Here is a 16,546-nt window from a genome sequence, read left to right on the forward strand (position 1 = left end):
ATATATATATTTATATACTGCACTAAAGAATGATAGGCCCAAAGTGCTTCGTCAACAATCCAATCCCTGTGTGAACGCTCTCGTCCCAATCTGTTCTCTTGTCTTTAAATCTGTTCTATCAATAATGATTTCATACTATATTCGGTTTTTTTTCAGTGATGTCTAGAAGTCGTTTTCCCTGCGTTGGTACTGCTTTATATGTCATTTACTAATCTGCTCTCCGTTAAATTACCTAAATTAAGTTTCTGACGGTTTTGTAAAATAAAAAAAACTGTACTCCAAAATCACGCAAATAGTCCGGAAACTCGTGTTTTGCTACATTGGTTTCGGTGAAGAGAATGCACGGGTTATCAAGAGTTGAAAATACACGAGTTATCATGAAAACTGGGAGTTTTTTTCGTGCGTCACTTTTCCCCCGAAAACCTTGTGTGGCATTACACGATTTTTTGTGTGATTCACATGAAAAAAAATTAGTGTCCTTTTACGAGAAGAAAAACTCTGCAAAAAAACTGAAGGCATTTAAAGCCTTTTGGAGAACAATTACAGGGCCAATAAGAATTTTAAGGCACTCAATCTCAAAAATACAGAGCTTCAAAAATTCTTAAGCACTTTGGAGCAGTCCAAGCGCTCAATAATTTCGGAAAAGCCACTGATACCTTACTGGAAAAGTAATGGCAGAAATTTGTCAATTCCTTGTTGAGAAAAATAGAACAATAGCCTAGAATGAGTTTACTTCGTACTAAAAGTGCAAAAAAGTTGGAACAGGATTGTTTTTTAGTTAATTTTAATTGAAAATGTGAATCGAATTGTACATTTAACTAATTAATCAGACAGTGCAACCAATTCAGCGAGTTAATCAACAATCTAACTAAAAAAAACCAGCATGTTGTCTAGCATCACTAAGTATTTAACAACTCGTTATTATCTTTTCTAGTGTAAACATGATTTTGAAATTCATCTTTACGTTTTGCTTTATAGGTTCCTAGCAAAATGACCAAAATAAAATGACCAAAATTGGCTATTGACTTTTTAAACCAGTTAAATTTTTTTAAGTTTTCAAATTCAATACCGGGACTCTTTAAACAACACATTTTTCGGTTAAAAAATTAGTTTTTCAAATTGGAAGTTTTCTCACCTCGAGTGGTTTCCAGGTGTGCTTCCATGTTCTTTTGTAGCATATCATTATTCGATGTTGCGGCTTCCGGATTCGCAGAGATTCGATTCTGAATTCAGGAAAACACATGGAAGAGATTCGAAAAAAATTCAGGAAAAAAATCATAAAGTGAGTACGATATAGACTAACTGAAACCTCTTCATCGTTGGTGTCCTCTTTGTCCGAAAGGCTGCCTGAAATTATTGTCTTGATTATAGATAGGAAAACAAACATTCATGGCACTCTTTATTATCACACTTACTGGGCAGTGATATTAAGCCAGTCACTTTATGACAAATGCCCAGAAACTGCAGAATGGGAAGCTCGTTTAGCCGCATAACTTGACCTTTGTCATCTCTCTTCCATCTAAAGTGAACAGAACAGTGCAACAAATAAAGTAAACATTTAAATTTCCAGAACAAGCATATTTCTAAAAATTATGTACGAAATGCGGTGAATTTCGCAAAATATAGCTGGAAAATCTAACTTAACATTTGGCTGAAATTCGCTGAAGAACGCTGAAATTATGTAGAAAGCAGGCTGTAGGAAAATACTTTCTTCTCACTAATTTTAGTGCATTTGGCTTATTTACAAACAAAACGGACTGACCCCTCGACCTGGGATGTACTGAATCATGAATTTGGAGGAAAACTTGATAGAAACATCTTTATTTAAAAAAGAAATTGACATAATTGATGACGATAGAGAAGTGTTAAAACTTTTCAGCTTTATCTGGTTTCTATGGTCATATATCTGGAATTCTATGGTCAATCATCTGGAATTTTAACATCTGGAATTTTTTAACTCCTGAAATGAAGAAAAATAGAGACATACATCCGCACTATGCTACGTGCGTTTTAGAAATCATATACATTTACTCAAGGTTAACTCTCAAATACTCACTCAAATTTTTTAAAATCATTTTTGTACGTTTTTTTTTCGTGTTACTCCTCTTGAGTCACTTTAATCTTCAATTCAAAAATGGTATTATGAGCAGTCATTTCAGAGCCTGCAAGGGAATACAAAAATTAATAATAATAATAATAATAATAATAATAATAATAATAATAATAATAATAATAATAATAATAATAATAATAATAATAATAATAATAATAATAATAATAATAATAATAATAATAATAATAATAATAATAATAATAATAATAATAACAATAATAATAATAATAATAATAATAATAACAATAATAATAATAATAATAATAATAATAATAATAATAATAATAATAATAATAATAATAATAATAGTAATAGCAATAATAATAATAATGATAATAATAATAATAATAATAATAATAATAATAATAATAATAATAATAATAATAATAATAATAATAATAACAATAATAATAATAATAATAAATTGTTAGCAGTAGGTTAGCATTGCTGTACAAACCAGGCCGCGCAGAACCGTCACTTACTTGATAGGTCATCAAAAGATCTGATGGTCCTCGTCAAGTGATGCCAGTAGCAGTACAAAGAAACTTTAAAAAGACAGACAGTCAGATGCTTAAGATGCAAGGGACTAGAAATGATCAGCTTAATATATTAACAAAACTAGTTGTTCGTTATTGCTAATGTAATTGTCTCTAAAAACATACTGATATTGTTTCAACTTTTCTTTACACAAGATCTGTGCTTCTGAAATGAAATTGGTGTTAAATTTCAAGATAAAGTTTAACAATTTTCTTATTCTTACTCCTAGTCGTTTAGGGGTAGGTCCACTAACCGCTTTCGTATTTTTTAACTGACGGGATGGTATACTTTTGTTTTAACTGGCTCAATTTTTTTCATTGTTATAAGAAATTTCAGACTATTTATTTCGCATTCCGATCTTAACATCTCCGTTAATTTTTTATACAGTTTAAAAATGTGCTTATCTTTGATCGAATAGATTTTATACGTTTCTCGATTTTGCAGTGTTGATTCGATTTTCTTTTTTTGAAGATGATTCTCGACTTATAAAACAAACCAGAAAACTTGGACAGTTCTCTTCTTATTATATTGAATGAAGTTTCGATATTATTCAAGACTTTTCTTCAGAAAAGACATCTTTTCTGACAAAAGGTTGCAGTTATCAGAAGTTTCAAATTACATATTTTTGAATTATATTTTTGAACAACAGATCTGGTTTCCAAAAAGAAACCGCAATGAGTTTTACGTTACAGGTTCCTAGAAATTGTAAGTAGTTTCGAACTAAACTTGTTTGCTCAAACATTCCATTTCTTTCAGAATTCCAGAAAAAATTACAAATGTGCTGCAGGGGATCAAAGTGATACTCTTTCATCTAAAATTTTGCTAAAATCAATCGATAATAAGGATTATTTTATTCAATATACTGAATGACGTGTTAGGAAGATTGCCAACGTCATTACCAACCAAAGTCTAGAAGATTACCAACCAAAGTCGGGGCAAAATTTTGGTCCCACTGCTCCGTCTGGCCCATACCTCAATTGGGTCTATTCAGTCTGGCCCAAACCTGAATTTGGGTCTGTTCGGTCTGAACCCCCCTGTCCGCGACCCAAGTCCGTCTGGTCCATACCTGTTTTGGGTCGCGCACTTCATCCCGGGGAACCCCCCCCCCCTTTATATCCAAAGTGAAACTTGCCTGGTAATGAGAGGAATTGCGATATGATTGGGTCCCCATCTGCCCAACATTCCTTTCCCATTATATCCTGTTCTGCCTCTAGGGTTCAAAGGACGCCCATTTTTAACCTCATATGCTCCTACAAAACTTATCCTGTTGACCTGAAATGAGAAAAACGGTATCAATGGCCCCAAAGGTTAGTGGTTTTACGGATGTCTACAACCCGTACTCGGACATTTTCAGTGGTGAATATATCCCTAAAACCAATTTGCACTTAAATGTTTATTAAGCTCGGTTTTAAAGGTTTAAAAACAGTTTGGATTCTGTTTTATCTGGAATTTCCCTGCCCGCCACATAGGTGGTTCTCAACAGAACGAATGTGAATCCGGGACTCAACATGTGAATTATTGGCGAGACGGATGCAGTTATAATTTAAGATCCAAAACTTTTAAAAACAAAGTATTCAAATGGCCTACCTGACCATCCATAGCGTTGAAATTCATTTGAATATCATCACCCGATGGATCATTTCCAATATCCATGTCATCCGATGTCTCAACGCCCAGATCATTTCCAGCTTTGACATCTTTTGGGTTGCACTCCTCATTATCAACTGACCAAGGAATCAATTTTGGACTCACCTAATTGAGTTAAAAGATTCAGAAAAAAAATTGGATTCGGAACCATTCAAATATTGGACTCTATTATATCAATAACCTACTTGCTGAAGTTCTCAAGTGGAAAATGAAACTTGAGATTATAAAACAGAATTATTAAAATCAGAATTGGTCGATCGAGGTTGCAATTGCTTCGCAGAAAAAGCACGCAAGTGACATCATCCGTATGCACCGTTGTTCTATAACTGACTTCACTTCGAAATAAATGTTCATAGACCTGTGAAAAATTACACAATAAATAATGTTAAGGTAAATGCACCTGAAAATATACTATAAATTACCTGAAACGTTCTGGTAGTTTTGCCTTACCTTAACGAACTTAAACTTACCGTAACTTTACCCGAAAAATACCTTGAAAATTGAGGGGGCACCACCCTAACTTTGACCTGAAATTACCTTACAAAATATTGGATACCTTAAATTTTCGCCATAATTTTTAAGGTAACAAGAAAAGTCTCAGGTAAATTTACCTTAAAATTTAACGTGAAAACTTAAGGCATTTTAAAGGTTATCATAAGGTAATTGAGTTAGATTTCCAGCGGTTGGCCCTTATTTTTTGGTTGCGTAACTAATAAAGATCAGTTAGCCAATGAACAAATATCAAAAAATGTCCACTTTAAACTCAATTTTTTATGGCTACTAATGACAGTGTCTTTTTTTAAATTTATTTTGTCAGAATTAAATGAAAATAAAAAAAATCAAGATGTTTCCCGTAAGAAAAACTAACCACTCTTTCACTTTTTCTTTCTAAACGTGCTTTTTTTTCTCCTTAACGAAAGTTATTATAAATTTACCTTCACATGATTCAGGCAGGCAATGTTTTACCTGAGGTCAAATTAAGGTAAAATTCACCTTATTTACGCCTTGACAAAACTTTACCTTAACTTTGTTAAGCCAAAATTACCTTAACATTATTTAGTGTGTTTCATCATCAAGAAAAACAACAACAATCAAATTAAATTTCTTTGAATTCAATTAAAACTTAAATGAAGTTGAGAGTCCTCTACATTGATTATATTGACCAAGTGTCATGTAAAGTACCAATCGTGGAAGAAAAATTCACAATTTGTCGTTAAATCAGTTCACGGGCGTAGTTTGTGTGTGTAATCTTCTGATTTTTTTTTTAATTCTCGTTTTACCGATCTTAAGCCTCCCACTAACTGTTAATATAAAACCTAAATCTGAAAACACTGGCACAATATGATAAGTTTACCTGAATTGTGGGAGGAAGCGTTGCGTTGAAATAAGAATATGCCCAACAGAGGTCAATTTGCATTAGGAAGGATACAAGATTTAAAAAAGTTTTGTAAATAACTTCTGTTTCTTAATTTCGTTTTTTATTTCGATTATCCGGTTGCCTCGTAGAATCAATGCTGTTACTACAATATTTACTAAAAAAACAGAAAAACCAGATTGAACAAATTCTTAACTGATTTTGTGTACTAAAACAATCTAAATTCAAATTCATTTCAATCTTTTTAATTATAGGAACAAAGGTTTTTGTATGTTCGAGCCCCTAAGAATAAAATAATTAATTAGTAATATGAGCTGAAGCAAAATCTTTCAAAATCTTTATGATCTAAACATTTTTGAAAAGAAAACGCGAGGAATCGCGTTTGCGTTTCTGGTTATTAGTCATGAGAGACCTCTTTCAGTTTAATCAGGTGAACCGCTCAAAATTTTTTGAAAATTCTTCTAACATAGCTAATTTTGATTGAAATTTTATGGTTGAACAAGAAATTTAAACACGAGACGCAAATGGCCGCCGCAATTTTACCTTTATACAGAATACTATAACGTCTTGACATCCAAATGAACTGAAAAACCATGTCAAAAAAGTATTTTTTATATTCGAAAATTTTTAATTGAGAGCCTTGGGAGACGTTCTGAACTACTTGCTTGCTGAGAAAACTTCGAATTTTCAAAGAGAAGTTAAGTTATTCAATGAATTAGAATGTAACCGACTAACGTCCGCCGAATTGCTCTCAAGCGAGCGGTTGGCTTCGGCTTGCGAGCGGTTGTCTTCGTCAATAGCTATAATTTAGGGTTGCTAGTTTAAACTTGGCGTTGGTGAGTGCGGCGAACAGAGGGGGATTTTAGCAGCGCATGGCGTGGGGGTCGGGAGGGTCAGGGGTTGAGCGTGTTGTGTTACGGGTGGAATGTGGTGGAAAAGTGATGAAGTGGGGAGGGGCGTGAAGTGGGGGAGGGGTACTGTGAGATGCCAAACTCTTAAGAACTAATCTTCACAGCATGTATTTATGCGAATTGCTCTCGAATGGCGAGCGGTTGGCTGCAGTAGCAGCCATCTGGAGCTTAGGGATGCTAGCACTAGTGGTGGCTAGTGGAGTGAGGGGTTCAAGAGTTGAGGGGGAGTAGAGTTGAGAGGGTTGGACGCGGAGGGCACAAATTGGGATAAAATTTATGATTAAGAACCGCCCTTGACATAATAAAGTTGTCTTTGAACGGTCGATGGCATACTTAGAGACTTATATAAGGCACAAGGCTCTGAGAGAACTACTCTGCTACTTATTGCCCCCAGGGCGCTGTCTGTTAATTCCCTTTTTGCAGATGAGAAATCAAAAGGGTTGGATGAAAAATAAACAATTCAAAATTTTGTTAATCAGAAAATTGCATAAAAAGCCCACAGAACTAATATAATTGCTACAACATTCGTTTGAGAGCAAATAAGTTTATTTTTTGTGAGAATTTAAGGCAACTAATTTGTAACAAAATTTTAAAATATCATAAATTACCGGCATTTCTTTGAACTTGTTTTGCCGTACGTGGAATTTAGATTCAAAAGCTACTCTTCCTTGTCTCCGAGTATTTTGATTGGAAAATTAAACTTTGACAGAGCAAAAAAAAGGAGAGAAAACAGTTCTGACTCGACGTCCCTATATTGCGCGATACTATTGTAAATACTATTGCGCGATATTGGAAGACAATTGATGACAACGCCACAGTCATTTTCTAAGTAAACAAACTGATCTCTTTATGGCATATTCTGTCTGCGTAATCTGGATCAACGGGGGTGGCCATATAATGTCCAACGTATTTACAGATCAATTAGACAAGCCAATTTAAAGAGAACACCAAATACTGCCTTCGCTTTCAGAAGAATAAACAAAGGTCAATTTCTTTTAATTTATTTGTAATTGTCAGAAGTGGCTTAATTTTCTAAATTTGTTCTGTAGAAAATTCGTTATTTGTAGTTGCCGATAGCTTTAAGTGTGATAGTGGGGATTACGTACAACTATGCCGACGTAATACTATGCCGACGTTTAAGAGTGCCGAAACTGAAATTGATTCCAAAAGTGTGCCGAAAATGCTATTACCAATTAATTGCCAATTAAATGCTAACCGAATGTTGTTTTCAAAGCAACCAGGGCACACACTGATCAGTAGTTCGGTTGTGATAGACTCATATCAAGTCCCACGGGCCGCTGAGGCATGGCCATGGTCCGCAATTATCATTGTTTGCTTTAAATTTTTCTCGCTCTAATTATCTTGTCCTAATAAATAATAAAATCCAAAATCTCACAACTTCATTGTGATTGGGTCAGAAATTTTGCTCTCATTTCGGTTAAAGTGATTTGATTGCCCAGGCCTAGACCTCGACTCATGAAAAGACTTTAAAAGTCTAGTAGGGGGGGGGGGGGGGGCATTATTGACTATTATTACACGGTCGAGGTTCCTAGTTAAATTCGAGCTAATATCTTTTCATGGTTCGAGCTAAAGTCTTTTCATAATGAAGAAAGTCCAGCTAAGGTCTTTTCATGGGTCCACCATTAGTCTTTTAATAACCAGCAAAGTCGAGTTAAGGTCTTTTCGTGGGTCCACCATTAGTCTTTTCATAAGTCTTGTTTTTTTTACAAAAAAGCAAATTTTTGTAATTTCTTTTCGTGCTTGTACAGAAGCAGAAACGAAGCAAGACTAAATAGTTTTGCACCAGAGCAGTCCAACTTAAGAATCAGTTGGAAATCTGCCAAAAAGCCTTAAGAATTTTGTCAAACCTTAAGATAAAGAGTTTTTGCAGATCGATTATATTACCAAATTACTTGATTCAATGAAACCAGCTAGCTCAAGAGTATTGGTTCTAGTCCCATCAGCCATGAAAAAAAAATTGGCGTTATTCAGTTTGTTTTTCTTCCCAAAATTATGAGCTATCTTTTTTTTAAAAAATAATGCATGTTTTTGGGTGATTTGTGGTTCTTTTGATCCGTAAAAGTTGAAGGATCATATATGCTGACTGCGTTAAATGCAATATTGCTCATAAAACGTCGATGGCAGAAAAGCAGACTTATGAAAAGACTAATGATGGACCCATGAAAAGACTTTAACTCGACTTTGTTTGCAAACATTGTGTCCAGCTTAAGTCCAGCACAACTTTGGGTCGATCCAAAATCTTTTGTTAAATTTTGGGTCCAGCTAAAGTCTTTTGCGAAAAATCTGAGTCGAGCTAAAGTCCAGAATGTCTTAAAGTCCAGCTAAAGTCTTTTCATAGCTCAAATGAGTCCAGTATGGTCTTTTCATAGCACATTTTGGTCGAGCATTGTCTTTTCATGAGTCGAGGTCTAGACCTGGGTGGTTTAGAACTCTATCGGGTGAAAAATTGAATTTGAATAAATTTTCGACACTTTTATAATCGGCATAGTATTACGTCGGCATAGTTGTACGTGACCGATAGTGGGTATGCTTCTTCTAGCATTTTCTACGACGCCGGCGAGAGCAGAGAAAAAGTATTAAATGAACTGGCAAAATGAAAAGAAATTTGGTTTCAAGAAGAGGGAGAGCCAGTTTCTGAAAGATCTTGAAAATTATCTCTTATGACGTCATATTACACGTAATACCTATGTTTATTACGAAGGAAAATATATCATTAGTAATGACTCCCAAACCTCGAACTACAATTGATCCGATCACAGAACGAAACAACGAGGCCCGTTAATTTGCGTTCGCGCATGATGTTCCGACCCGAGCTTATCTACGATTTTGTCAACCAACTAATTGTCAACCAAATGAAGAGATAATCAAAAACCCGGGTCAACGATCACACAAGTTTCTTTGATTTCGTACTAGGTCATATATGATTCTTAGTAATCATACTACGTCATATACGATTTACATAAATTCTTGGTAGTCATACAAGGCCCATATATGATTTCCTAGAAATCATTCAGAAATCATACAAAAAAAATTTTAAAGAAAAAAATTTTATAATTTTGATTTTCTATTGAAGTTGAAAAAATTTTTTTGGAAATCATACAAGGTCATATACGACACATAAAACATTGACTGCTGCCACAAATTCTCGTATAATGTAGTCAGAGGACTTAATAAAATATTATATCACATTTGCAATCCACATTTGATTTTTTTATGTGCGCTATAAGAATAACTTTGCAGCTTAAACATATTAAGAAAACGAACTTGAAGTTATATCCAATTTTCTCTTGATTATTTCTTTTAAATGAGCATTTATAAGTATAAACTGGCTTCAGAGTATGTCAAAAATGTAGTCATCTATTTTTGCAAATAATATTGTACGTTAGGGTCTTTTGGCGGATCACAAAGTGATGCCGGGAAATCATATCGGTGATGCCCTATCAAATAAAAACAAAAAACCATAAGTGGTAAAAATTTTTTCGAAAAATAAATGTATTATTCTTAGTATTCATACTAGGATCATATATGATTTCTTTGGTTTCATACAAGGATCGTACTAAGAAATCAAGTATGGCCAGTACGAAATCATATATGATCCTTGTATGAAATCAAAGAAACTTCATCCCGAGAATAGATGTTTGAGATTAAAAAATCCTTACACAACCAAACTGCTGAGTGAATTACATAGTGGCATGCTTCATTAAAGCATTCACTAGATCTGCCATTAAAAAGAATACAAGAAAAAAACGAACAACGAAATAATCAAAAAAAAATTCACGGCAAAACCTGAATACCTAAATTTAAAATCACCTTGTAAAAACGTCAAAATGCAATCCGACGAAACCTTAACGACACAGATTTACTTTTTCCTAACAGCACAGCAGATGTAAACTTGCCTCATTGAGGCTGAGTAACAAGTCACAAAAAGAAGAATTAATGAGTCCAAAATCAAAAATCAATCAACGTTTTTCAAGTCAAATAATTTCAAAAATTACTAAAAATCATCAACATTTAACAAAATATTTCGTGATAAATTTTTTGGAAAACCTAATGAAACCAAAAGGACATGAAAAACAGGACTAAAGGACTAATGAAAAACAGGACTAAAGATGCAGATAAACTCAAAAAATTACAAACAATTTGCGAAAACACAAATTATTGACGCCATTAAAATCGTTAGCTATTATCTGAACACTATCTGTCTTTCTTTCAATTGTTCAATTGTTAAATATACTTCCTAAGCTATAACCAAAAATAATATCCGAAAATTTTTTAAATTCATTTGGGCCACAATTAAGAATCATTGCGTTCTGTTAATAAGCGAATGTGCTAAAAGAAGAGAAAAAGGAACACAAATAATGACCACTCACAAAACTTTTACAAAAGCTCTTATTGTCCAACTAACCAAACATCTGTTACGACATAATATCGATAAACATATTAATTTCTGAATTACTAAGGATTGGATAGGACCGCTCAATGACGAGAATAAGTTACAAGATGACGAAAAGAACAACAAAAGCTGAAAAGTTATAAACAAACTTGAAGAGGAATAATATCATAAACTATAAGACTATTCGCTAAGAACTCGCTGCATTCAGTAACATCCTTCACTCTTTCCTCAATTAAAAGCTTATGAGATCGATCAAAATTTTGCAGCTACACGAAGAATAAAAAATACAGGCAAAATGTATTAATGCCATCAAAATTGAATTTTTCAGTAAAAAATTATTCTCAATTAAATTTAGAGCTATCGGATTCTTTTTTTTCAAACAATAAGACTTCATAATTCAAAAAATATGAACATTTATATTAAAACCACCAAATTTTTGAGAAAACCCGTAGTATCAAGCCATTAAATTCAATATGTTTCAACGGAAGACCATAAATGCGCTCCAATTAATGCCTCGATTGGAAGACAAGGACGTTTGTTATTCCTAAGTTGTCAATATGACATCAAAATAAGTCTGTTGACTATGAAAACAAAAACAAACACAGCCAAAAACCAAAAACTCATAAGAAAAATGCGAGAAAAACGTGTCGCAGCCATTCAAAACAAAAGCTTTTCTCAGAAAAATGTAATTATGATCCATAGAACGGCTTCTCTGAGCCAATGGGAACTATCAATATTAGGATAATGTGACAAAATTTCAAAAAAACCCAAATTACGAGAGAAAATATTAAAAATTTCAAAAAAATATGAAAACTGTAATACAATGGAACCGTCAATTTTAGGATAAGCTAATACGATTTCAAAAGGAGCGAAGATTACAAAAAAATATATCCAAAAGTTTCAAACAGAACAAATGAAAACTCATGGCATTGAAGTCATAAAACCAATAGCTAGAAGATAAAACCACTAACCAGATTAATTTTGTTTGCCTTAGAAAGAATGGGGTTAGGTTATTTTTGAAATTGACTTACAGCTCACGAAAATAAGTTTAAAATAATCAGTTAATGATCAAAAAGATATTAGAAAAATATATTTTTAAAAATTAATTAACAGCCATTAATTTCAGTAGCTTTCAACGGAAGACAATAAATAAGTTGAATTATGCCTCAATCAGACGAAAATGTCTTTGTTGTTCATAGGTCATCAATAGGACATCACAATAAGTCCTATGACTATGAAAAACAATACAACAAGTACAAGGAAAACAAAAAATTATAGAACTGCTCGAGAAAAATTTGTCGAGGTCATTTAAACCATAAGCTTTTCTCTGACAATTTTGTCTATGTTCCATTGCACGTCTTCTCTAAGCCAATGCAACCCAACCATCACTTTTAGTATAAATTATACGATTTCAAAAGGAGCCAAAATTACAAACACTCGTGATATCGAAATCATAAAACCAAAGGTTAAAAGATTAAACCGCTAAACAGATTATTTTGGTTGCCTTAGAAGGGACGTATTCCAGTATTTTTTGAAATTGACTTACAGCTCACGAAAATAAGTTTAAAATAATCGGTCAATGATCAACAAAATTTACGAAAATATATTTTTAGAGTTTTAAAAGTCATAAAAATGAATAGCTTTCAACGGAAGTCAATAAATACGCGCAGTTATGCCTCGAAGAGACCAAAAAATTGTATATCGTTCATAGGTCATCAATAGGACATCACAATAAGTCCAATGACTATGAAACCAATGCAACAAGTACAGGCAAAACAAAAAAGTTTTTAGAGATGTTCGAGAAGAATGCTTCGAAGCCATTTAAATCAAAATTTTCTCTGCAAACTTCATCTAGAATCCATTGAACGCCTTCTCTAAGCCAATGGAACCGTCACTTTAAGGATAAGGTGATATGATTTCAATCGGAACCAAAATTACAAAAATCCAAAAAGTTCAAAAAAATAATTAAAACTAAATAATGATAGTTAAGAGATAAAACCGCTACACAAATAATTTTGGTTGCAGTAGAAAGCAAAGACGTCCTGTTTTTACTCAGGTTGACTTACAGTTCACGAAAATACGTTTAAGATTGATTAATGTTCAAAAAAAATGTCCGAGAAACTATTCTATGTTTTAAAGTTCATTAGTTGTCCACTCAAAGCATTAGATATGTTCAATTAATGCTCATTAAGAATCCGATTGCGCTTTTAGTCGTCGATTTTAAGTCATAGCACTCCAAAATGTAGAAAACACGATATAAAAAATTGAATAATCCCTAAGTGACAAAAAAAAGAAAAGTTTTCTAAACAAAACTGTCAGCCTCAAAGTGATTTCGATTTTTATAGTAAACGTTCCTAAGAGATCAGAACTGGCCTTTTTTATCGCTATTGGCAACACAAAATTGTTTCATTTTGTTGTGTGAAATGCAATTTTTGAAATAAAATTGCTAAAGAAAAAATCTTAATTTGAACAATAATTAAAGGTGAACAACAATTAGAGGTGAACAAAATCTTGCCAAACTCCTCGGAAAATACGAAATTCAAAAAAATGTTTTTTAGTTTTGAATTCTACGCGGGACGAGCTTTTTAATGACACCACTCACATTTCTCTACGATGAATTGATCGATCGGCCAAAATTGTCTGAACAAAAAAACCCATTTGAGTATATAGTTCCCACCCCACAAGACGGGTCGAAAATATTTCTTTTGTTTACGACCTAAAATAGTCAAATATTCCGACACGTCAACAAGCAGATTAAAATCAAATCAAAACGACTGCTTGACAGGTCATACTTGCGTTAATATCCAAAACAAAGCGTTCAAGCATGTCTAACGAAAATTCCAAATTAAAATGCTCAACGTCAAGAGAAAATTTTCAAAATTCAGAGTTAAATATTACGCTTTGATTGTCTTTTACGAAAAGTTTCTTCAACAAAAGTTGGTATTGAAATTCATCTCAACATCAGAATTGAACGACAAGATCAACTCTCATTTATCATAGACCAAATCAAGACACAATTTTTTAAACAATTTTTTCATGAAAATGTTCAAGATGTTTCGGATTTTTTTAATGTTTAAACCTTAGTGGGGATAACAACTTTACATCGCTCCTGCCCATGTGTCAATTTTTAAATAGAAATATGACATGCAAAAACAACTAATTTGTAAATAGTGTCATTAAGGTCACAGGAAGTCATTTCCTGCTCTTCCGAGATAAAATTTTGAGTTTGAAGTCTTAGCTTTTTCGATACGGTAGTGATTTGCACACTAAGTTCCGTCGGACAAGATTGTGTGCTAATGATGGTATTTGAAAAAAAGTTCTTTTCAAAGAATTAAGTCCAAACAATTTTTCATTTTTCATTCTGGTACATGCATACTTAGCAAGACTTGGAACAACTTCGCGGCTGATCGTCAACAGACGAATTTTTCCGAATAAATCTTTTTTGTACTCATTACAGCTTAATGACTTTTGAGCTTAGTATTTTCAGCACCCAGGATTTTTAATAACGAAATTAGGGTAAAATATTAAACCTTTATTTCTTGTCCATTGAGCCAAGAAATCTGTGCTATTTGACTTTGATTGCACAGCATGAGCTTCACTAACAACATCTTCTGAGCAACAGCTGGATCAATGTACATCAGCACACCAATTTGAGTGACAAGAGCTATACCAATATCTCGTGGCAATTTTCCAAAGTAAACAATTTTTTCCGAATAACCTATAAATTTCAGGCAATCTGTTTTCTTACTTTGAATGTTTCTTCCTTTTTCAGTTCTTGTTTACTTACAATCGGGAAAAACAAAACATCATTTCGCTAGTTGGATTTTTAATTTATCTTTTAATTTTAAAAACTAAAAGTTTTCAAGCTTCTTCAAAATTATGAAATTTTTGGAGAAAAGGCAAAAAATAGCAGCGGCCTGTGAATAACAAGACAAAATGTTGATACGTTCGTCGGGTGCAAATAAAGAGTTTACTGATCTACTCTACAGGGCGGTTTCTTAAGAAAATTGAAGCAAAATTGAAGAAAAATTCAAGAAGCAAAAAAATTAGAACAAATGCAACCTCTTCTTTTTGAATCTCGTCAGAAATCTTTAATCAAAATTTTTAAACTGACGTTTTCTGTCTTTGTTCAAGTTGAAACCATATTGTGCAACCATGAAATTATTAATTTCTATAGCTTAAGCAAAAAAACTATATATAGAGGTGGTTCAAGTTCAAACTATATGCTATCAACAGACCGTTGAAGGCTTAATTCAGATATATTAAGACAAAAACCTTTAAACCAAGAAGGGAATTTTTTCTACTATCCAGAAAAAATGAAAAAAATTTAGAAAATTTGATTTTCTCGAAGAGTTCATCAGCAGAAAACTCTAGGACTAAACTTATTGCCACTATCTCTTGACTTTTGGTTTTTGAACTAATATTTCTCAAATGCAATTTGAACTGGGTTCATCTCCTACGTTCAACAATTGTAGTGTCCATCAGAAGATTATTGAACTAAGAAATTAGACGATTTTTTTTTCGAAAATTGCAAGAAACAATTATCTTCATCTTTTCTAGCTTTATTCCATTGTTAAATGTAAAAAGCACTTTTCCACTTCTCATTTTTTACAAAAAGGAGCAAAAGACAGATTAATTGATAACTAAAAATGTAAAACTAAGACAACATTCTAGCATTTGAGTAATTAAGAATCTTTCGAACGTAACGTTTGAACAATGTTACATCCCCGGATTTACTAATTTTCAAATACGTGCGTTCGTTCCATTTGAAAATAAAAAGACCTCAATTTTAAACCGACAGATTTCTACTATATGAGATGCTTCAGGTTTTAAAAAAGCAATAAACCTTAGCCCTATATTGGTTTGAAGTAATTGAAATTTTAAAAAAATTTTGGCTATCATTGCTTTCAAATAGGCTATCAGTATTTAGAACAACCTACGCCACCGAGATTTAAAATAAACCACTCGAAAGGTCATCAAGAGATCCCGTGAAAATATGTAACTGTGGTGTTTCTTGAGTGTTCAATTTAGTTGTATTAAAAAATCACTTACTTGGATAAATTAATCTATAATAATAGTCAAACGGCAACTTTCTCTCAAATAATATTTCTCGTGGAAAATTTTAGACGTTTGTTGAAGCATAATAGACCAAAGCATAAACCAACCGGCTATTAGAGCCTTGCAATAGCTTATGCTGCAAACGCTTTTGTTTTAGCGACAGACATAATTTCTGAATTAAAGCAATTTAGGTCATGCAACAATCATGAAGTCAGGCATGGCAAAATCACCCAAGAAGTGAAATCGAAGGAATGTTCTAGAATACAACGATCGAGCAACAAATTGCATACGACAACTATGCCACACGTTAACATTAATTACTTCAAACTTTGTCCGAGAGCACTTAAAAAGGGTTTAATTGAAATGCTGAGAAACCAAAATGTGGGTACTGGTTACTTCACCTGTTTTTGCGTCTCCTGATGAATGTAATCATGCACTTACACAGCAGATCTAATCAAAGCAGGCTGAGCGTTCATGGCAGAGTTAAAAAA

At 33.0% G+C, this 16,546-nt stretch overlaps 1 protein-coding gene across 1 annotated transcript; it reads right to left on the minus strand.

Moving 5' to 3' along the window:
- Nucleotides 1–1,135: 1,135 nt before the first annotated feature.
- On the minus strand, nucleotides 1,136–5,714 carry LOC142355258 (ADP-ribose pyrophosphatase, mitochondrial-like; the record flags this gene model as incomplete). The annotated part of the gene is made up of 6 exons (XM_075407473.1): nucleotides 5,652–5,714; nucleotides 4,238–4,402; nucleotides 3,783–3,922; nucleotides 1,416–1,519; nucleotides 1,304–1,347; nucleotides 1,136–1,223 (listed from the first exon to the last, which is right to left on the minus strand). Coding segments are annotated over exons 1-6 (604 nt in total), but the record flags the coding sequence as incomplete, so codon positions are not given.
- Between the last annotated feature and the right edge of the window lie 10,832 nt (nucleotides 5,715–16,546).

Source organism: Convolutriloba macropyga, unplaced genomic scaffold (genome assembly GCF_964194025.1).
Source record: "Convolutriloba macropyga unplaced genomic scaffold, txConMacr16.3 SCAFFOLD_4724, whole genome shotgun sequence".
Classification (NCBI taxonomy): Eukaryota; Metazoa; Xenacoelomorpha; order Acoela; family Convolutidae; genus Convolutriloba; species Convolutriloba macropyga.